The sequence below is a fragment of the Fukomys damarensis genome, unplaced genomic scaffold, assembly GCF_012274545.1.
Source record: "Fukomys damarensis isolate Sample0158 unplaced genomic scaffold, DMR_v1.0_HiC HiC_scaffold_24, whole genome shotgun sequence".
Lineage (NCBI taxonomy): Eukaryota > Metazoa > Chordata > Mammalia > Rodentia > Bathyergidae > Fukomys > Fukomys damarensis.
In genome coordinates, this window is record NW_022900936.1 from 66,287,091 (window position 1) to 66,294,693 (window position 7,603).

The 7,603-nt window shown below is 43.7% G+C and overlaps 1 protein-coding gene across 1 annotated transcript in view; it reads left to right on the plus strand.

Annotated features, from left to right (window-relative positions):
* The first annotated feature begins 7,344 nt into the window (after nucleotides 1-7,344).
* The window catches only part of Parp14 (poly(ADP-ribose) polymerase family member 14), a 43,280-nt gene continuing 43,021 nt past the window's right edge, over nucleotides 7,345-7,603 (plus strand). Inside the window, exon 1 of the mRNA XM_010617983.2 lies at nucleotides 7,345-7,557. Coding sequence (XP_010616285.1) covers nucleotides 7,371-7,557 — 187 coding nt within the window. The 5' untranslated portion in view covers nucleotides 7,345-7,370. The remainder of the gene's footprint in view (nucleotides 7,558-7,603) is intronic.

A 7,603-nucleotide genomic window follows, 5' to 3' on the forward strand; every position in this document is an offset into this window, starting at 1 on the left:
TGATGAAGTTAATGTAATTATACATATTGGGAAATGAAATAATCTAAGATAAAAAATTTCAAAGGCTTCCTGGAACAATTTTAATTACATTGGCTACCTACCTCACCGCACATCGTGTCCCTTGCTTACTTTCTGTCTTTTTCACTTTCGTTATACGTAGCTGGGACAAAATACCTGACTCACAACTTAAAGAAAGAGAGGTTTATTTTAGCTTGCAGTTACAACCTCTGGTCCAGAAGATGCAGGGAAGGAAATCTGCTCCTCCAGGCCACGCCCCCACTGACCACCCGCAACGTGAGCCCACGTCTCACAGCACACGCTCTACTGAAGTGGCCGTGGATGAACCCACCCGTGACTGAAGTACCCCATGATCCAACCATCCTCCAAAAGCTCCATCACTGAGTGCATGAGAGTTTGGGGGTAGTCTAGATCCAAACCATTTATGAAGGAATCCAAGTGCCACCATCCTAGGCTAACCCGAGGCTACTTTAACCGTCTTCTATCCCCTTATGCTTGGTGTCTGCTAAAGATGTATAATGATGGGTTAATAAGGCCCAGCAACCATAGCCACACCGCATAACTCCAATCACATTCTTCAGCTCTGCTCCTGAGAGACAACCACCACACCCTGCATTTCTCAAGTCTTAGCTCTAATAGAGAGCCAATCAGTATCCACACACTACCACAGGAAGCCACGGCTCCAGGCAGGGTTCTAGGGTCTAGATTCGATGAGACAGCTAGAGCTGGCTCCGCCGCTCACTGGTTCACATGGGAGCAGCCAGGGAAGGTTGAAATGGACCAGTGCCTCTCTTCCCTTGTGAGAAGACACTGTATCTCTTAACCTTGTTTCTGAGCCATCCAGAACCAATGACTAAACAAATGAACACTCTGATATCAGAAAGCCTAAGGGGAAGAGGGAGAATGAGAAGAGGAGAAGAAAAATTACTAAAATCTATGGAAAGGGAGCATACCACAGGAGTCTGTGACCCATGCTTTAAATACGTTTGATTACCCCGAAAACCTACACAAAAAGTCTTCCCATAGAAATCTCAGAAAGAACTAAAGAAAATTAAAAATAAAAATAAATTGTTGAGCTCAAAATAAAGATTCTCTTAAAGGAAGAAGCTGCAGGTGCTCTAACACACATTAAATAGACAGAAGGACAAACATAAACACATAGGGTCGGGAATTTAGCTCAGTGGTTCTGCCACCTTCCTTGCAAGCGCAAGGTCCTGAGTTCGATCCCCAGTACCAACATAAATAAACAAACAAACAAACAAACATATAAAACAATTATCTTTAAACTGGAGAGCACTCTCAGACACATTGGCTAAGTTGAACTACAAAATTTTTTTATAGTTTTTAGGTTTGTAACTATAAGAAGACTGGCCAGAACTTTTCCTATAGATCATCTATTACCAGAGATCTCTTATAATAGTATCAGAAGAAGAAAAATCTCTTTCACATCAGTGAAAGAAAAGACTTTTCTTTGAGACAGGGTCTCACTATGTAGTTGAGGCTGACCTGGAACTCACTAAGTAGCCCAGGCTGGTCTCGAACTTACAGCGATCCTCCTGCCTCAGCCTCCTGAGTGCTGGGGTTACATACAGGCTTGCACCACCATGCCTGGTGAAAAGACTGTTATTAAGAAAGGATTTAGGTGGATGGTTTATAATATTAGAGTTGACTTATTTCTGTTTAAAACTATTAATTCATTCATAAGGATCCCTAGGAATATTTTTTGTTCTATCAATGAACCTATTTGTACCATAAAAACCAGTTAGTCTGTCCTGTGGAACAGCATAAGAAGGGAGAGGGAAGTGAATAGAGTGAATGCCTAAGGGTAGAAAAGCGGATAAATTTGGACTAAAACATTTACATTTATTCTTCTAGAGTCTGAAGGTCAAATCCAGATCAGTTTTTTTTAAGAACACAGCCCAGAGATAAGTGAAGATCAGCATCACTCTAGAAGGGTTACAGGGAAGGAGAAACCCAGTCATGGAACCCAGCAGCCACAAGAAAGAGAAACCAATTCTAACCATCTCCAGGGCAGAAAGATAATCAAAACCAAAAGATTTCCCAGTGTGGATCTCCACTCCTCAGCAAAATGCACCTCCAAATAGAAAAGCCATGATTAACTCCAACCTTGACAGGCAGGAAATTAAATCACTAATCAAGAAACTGAAGTACTTGCCTTTTTTTTAACTTTGAGAGAGAGTGAAAGAGAGAGAGAGAGAGAGAGAGCGTGAGAGATGGAGGGAGAGAGAGAGAGAGAGAGAAGCAAAGGACAGATTGACAATGCTCTTTATAGTTTGGGGCTCATGTATGTGTGTGCTTGAGTCTCTATAAAAAATACTGATGGAATTCCTTTTTCCTGACAAATGTGTCCCAGTTTACCATAACTTCTTGGCTTGACTTTTGTTGTCTGCAGCTTTCTCTCCTTTTTTCTTTTAACTTTAATTTATTTGTTTGTTTGTTTTTTGAGACAGGTATCACTATGTAGTTGAGATTGATCTGGAACTCACTATGGGGCCCAGGCTGGTCTCGAACTCACAGCGATCCTCCTGTCTCAGCTTTCCAAGTGCTGGGATTACAGGCGTGGAAATTGACCCCAGAACTCAAAAAATTCTTTTGATTTCAGATTGAATTCTATTAGTTTTTGTTGCCTGTTTTCTTTACATTTGGTTCCCACATTGATAATTTAGTTATATTTCCTGCCCTCCATAATTCAATAAAACTTTCCTGCCTCCGCTTTGATAGATCTAGGACTTGGAAGTTTGTATAAAGAATATCTGTGATTCCATGCCAGACATGGTGGCACACACCTGCACTCGGGAAGCTGAGGCAGGAGGATCGCTGTGAGTTCGAGACCAGCTTGGGCTACATAGTGAGTTCCAGGTCAGTCTGAACTACATAGTGAGACCCTGTCTCAAAAAGCAAACAAACAAACAAACAAACAAACAAACAAAAAAAAACCAAAGAATATCTGTGATTCCTATCTTGGTGTAACACTCTGTGATTTATCTTGGTGTAACCACTGGTGTGAAGGAGGGTAAAGTGGGCTAGGAGATACAGGCTGGGAATTTAGCTCAGTGGTTCTGCCACCTGCCTCGCAAATGCAAGATCCCAAATTCGATCCCCGGTACCAAAAAAATAAATAAATAAATAAAAATAAGAAAGCGGGCTAGGAGCTAACACCATTTCTGTGTAGTCATTGTTGTTTGTTCATTTCTAATCATGACATCAGTATTAATTATATTTCAATTTTTACATTTGTCTTTGTTTTATAATTTTCATCACTGCTTTTATTATTTCTCCCAGAGCAGATTTCTCAAAAGTAATGAATGGGTTAGTGAATGTTTGTCTGGGTGACTAATTGCCAATGGGGATAGAGGGGAGAAATCAACTTTACAATCTACAGGACCAGGAGAATGTTAGTACAACTGTCTTGAGGTGTAGAGTAGCCTGATACTGTTCTAGCTAATCTAATAACTTTTCTGGGAAAGAGTGTAATTTTTTCTGGAGCTGGTTTATACTAGCTTGCTAGAGCTGACTGCTAAACTTTCAGAAATTTTATAAATCAGTTGTTAACCTCAGGATTATATTGTGCAAACTTACATCCAAATAGATTTATTTGTTTGTTTGTTTGTTTGTTTAGTGGTACTGGGGATTGAACCCAGGGCCTTTGCACTGACTACATCCTTGGTGCTTTCATTTTTTTATTTTTTTGAGACAAGTTCTTATTAAGTCACCAAGTCACCCACATGGCGCTCAAACTTTTGATCCTTTTGTCTACCCCTCCTACAGTGCTGGGACAGCAGATATGTAACATCACACCAGGCTTAGACTGCGTTTTTGAGAAGTAATAAAGCTAAGAACCCATCACTTCCTAGTTGATTACACTTTGCTCCTGGCTCAACTCTGTGGTACAACTGTCGCATGTGTGTGGTATAATGAATGGCCTGCCTGCTCATCTCTTCCCAACTCTTTGCTCAGCGATCTCACACCAGGAATTGAACCAGCCATAGTAGGAGCGTTTACATCGTGGAATCATGGAACACTGCAAACCAGGTCTCAGTTGTTTTGTTTATTATCTGAGCTTGGGAAGGTGATAGAATATACTTGTGCCTTTGACAGTGCTTAAACACCTATCATACCTGTATCATTACACTGGAAAAAAATGCAGTTGAAGAAATATCTTCCCAGTACTTGAAATTTAATATCCAGTTCAGTGAGGGAGCTAAGCCAATAAGAGTTCTGACATAGGCCTTCATTGTTTCATCTGCACCTTACCTGTTAATGTAAATGAAATGTCAACCAGCATTCATGTCAGAACTGTATTTACCCACAACCTGCAACCATAGATAGGCTCCAGACAAATCTTTGAAACATACTCTGAGAATCAAGTGGGTAACTGAAAATTATAGTAAAGTATTATATATGTTATTATTACTTATAAATTATTTGCTAGGCAATCATTATATCTATAAAACTTATACACACACTTTTTTTTTTTTTGCAGCACTGAAAATTGAATCTGGGGCTTTTCCACTGAGCTATAGCCTCATCTCTTAAAAAAAAATTTTTTTTGAAATTTTGAGATAAGGTCTCAATAAGTCACTAAGTTGCCCATAGGCTGGGCTTGAATCCTCCTGTCTCAGACTACTAGAGTGCTGGAATTACAGTTAAAAACCACCATACTCAGCTTACTTAAACATTTACCCCCAGAAAGCTGATTATTCAACCATTAATAACATCCCTGGTGGAAATCGTGCATAATGCTGTTATTAAAATATTGGGTATTCTTTTAAATATGATCCAGAGTGTGCTGAGAGTTAATGCTTGTCTTGAGATGTATGCATGTGGTTCTGACTCAGTGGTTAACTGGATGGCCAGGGAAGATGTTAATGCCCTCCATCACCAGCTAACCATGGTTTCAGTGAACCTGCATTACCCCTGGAGAAGGGGAGAGCCTGGCACCAGTTTGTAGGCAAGTTGAAAGGAGCTTGGTGCTAGGCTATAGAAGTTTATAGAGAAGCTGAAAGATGGAATTTAGATGAAATAGGCAAGGGAAGTTTGACCTCAAACACAGATGTGGGCTGTTATACTCTCATTCGCTGTGGCTGTGAGGTAGGAGAGCCAAGGCATAGCAACACGAACACAGCCAATCTGCGTTGCAAGCTCACCCCTCACCCTGTCCGTGCTCCCAGGCCCTCAGGTGATACTTTAGGGAGGAAGAAGGGCTCAGAAAGCAGATGCCCATGGAAGGCAAACAACTGAGAGAGAGTAAGCACACTGGGAGAAAGAAGGGTTTGAATTGGGTGAAAATAACCAGCTGCTCCTCAGAAAAGGTCTACTAACTAGAATATATAAAGAGCTAAAAAGAATCAGACCCACCAAACATTTCAAAAATTCAAGCAATTTTCAAACAATTCCAAAAAATGGGCATCTGAAATGAACAGACATTTCTCAGACAAAGAAGTAAAAACAGCAAATAAACATATGAAAAAATGTTCCACATCACTGGTCACTGAGAGATGCAGAGGAAAACAACACTGAGATTCCACCTCACCCCACAAAGAATGGCTGCTATCAGGAAATCAACCAATAACAAATGCTGGTGGGGCTGTGGGGAGAAAGGAACACTTCTCCATTGTTGGTGGGAGTGCAGACTGGTGCAGCCCCTGTGGAAATCAATATGGAGACTCCTCAAAGAACTGGGATGAGAAATCCCATTTGACCCAGCCATCCCTCTGCTGGGTATCTTCACAAAAGATTTAAAAGAATCATACCACAGTGATATATGCACACCCATGTTTATAGTGGCACAGTTTGTAATAGTTAATTATAAACAGCCTAATTGCCCATCAACTGGAGACTGGATAAAGAAGATGTGGATTTTTAAAAAATTTTTCTTAATAAAATGGAGTACTACTCAGCCATAAAGAACAAGAGATATTTATCGCTAAGTGGTTGCACATTGAGGCCATACTCTTAAGTGAAATAAATAAGACACACATGTGTAATACCAAATAGTTTCTCTGGTGTGAAAAACTAAAGGTGTAAATAAGGATCAAAATGTATCATTGAGGGCCTGGGGGTTTAGCTCAGCGGTTCGGTGGCCTGCCTTACAAGCGCAAGGACCCGAGTTCAATCCCTGGTACTAAAAACAAACAAACAGTTAAAGCCCAGAAAGCAAAAAATAACACCTGATCTTAGAGCCACCTAGCTTTTGCCTGCCTGGCTCCTTCCTCCCCAGTCGCCCTTCTGGAGAGAGCTGGCTGCCCTTGCTGCCTTTTCTTCCTTTGTTCCTTTCAGGCCTCATGCTGCCGCCAGCTCCCTCCAGGACTCCCTCCCCAGGAAACCAGGGGGACAAACATTGCAGTCCGAGGGCTCCTTCTGACTGGAAACACACTTTTATCACAGCCTAGGACACACATTCTCAGCTTCTCTGCCACCTCTCCAGCCACCCCACAGGCTGCGCATTGAAGATGAAACCACTTTTCAACCACCTGCTCAGGCCATCCATAGAAGACCAAGGAGTCATCTTTGAGCTTTTTCTTTTCTCCAGGCTCCGAAAGCCCTGCCTTCAATATCTGAGCACTCCAGTAGCTGCCTGGCTGGCTTCCCCTTCTCTACTCCAGCCACCAGCAGCAGCCAAAGCGACCCGGACCCCCTTCTCAACCCTGTAAAGCCATTCCGGGATCCTTCGCAGGGCCAGATGCCTGTCCTGCTCATTTGTTCTGGAACACCTGAATATTCCTTCTCAGAGCCATCACCTCTGAGTCCCCACAGCTGCTGAGCTCTGCGAGAGCAAGGACTGTGTCCTTCCACCTGGCACCTCGTAAACATTCCACAACTTCTGGGAGTGTGTCGTTTCTCCCACGCTTCTTGACATGTACTGACAGATCAGGAAGCAAAATTTAAAAGAAGGAAGACCAGGTAAAATTCTAAGGACATTGACTGTTGAAAGTAGTTTCGAAAGGAACGTCTCAAGAGGAGGATCTCGGTTTGCTAGCCATTTTATTTCCCTGTAAAATGTCAGCGTGTGGCATTTCAGACGTGAAACAGTCTCTGTCTGTGTCCGCTGCCGTCTGGTGACTCAGGGCTGCGGGTGAGGTGAGCGGGACCCCGCAGTGCGCAGATGGAGGGGACCCCAGGCCAGAGTGGCGGGCGCCAAGGTCCACTGTCCTTGCTGTGGCCCGAGCAGAGGATGTGGACTTGGGGAGGGGGCGTCTCCAATCCTGGGGCGGCTCCGCGGGAAGACAGAAACTCAGGCCGGGAGGGTTGTTCTGGGAAACGAAAGCGAAAGAGCGAAGTTAACTTCCCGGCGAAGCGGCGGCCGAGCAGTCGGGACAGCAGCGCCCAGGATGGCTGCGCCCAGCTCCTTCCCGCTGCTGGTCGAGGGGTCCTGGGGCCCCGACCCTCCCAAGAACCTCAGCACCAAGCTGCAGTTGTACTTCCAGAGCCCCAAGCGGTCCGGCGGCGGGGGGGAGTGCGAGGTGCGCAGGGACCCCGAGAACCCGGCGCGCTTCCTGCTGCTCTTCTCCCAGGACGGTGAGGGGCGCGCGGAGGGCAGGAGGGGGACCCACTCTTTCTCCAG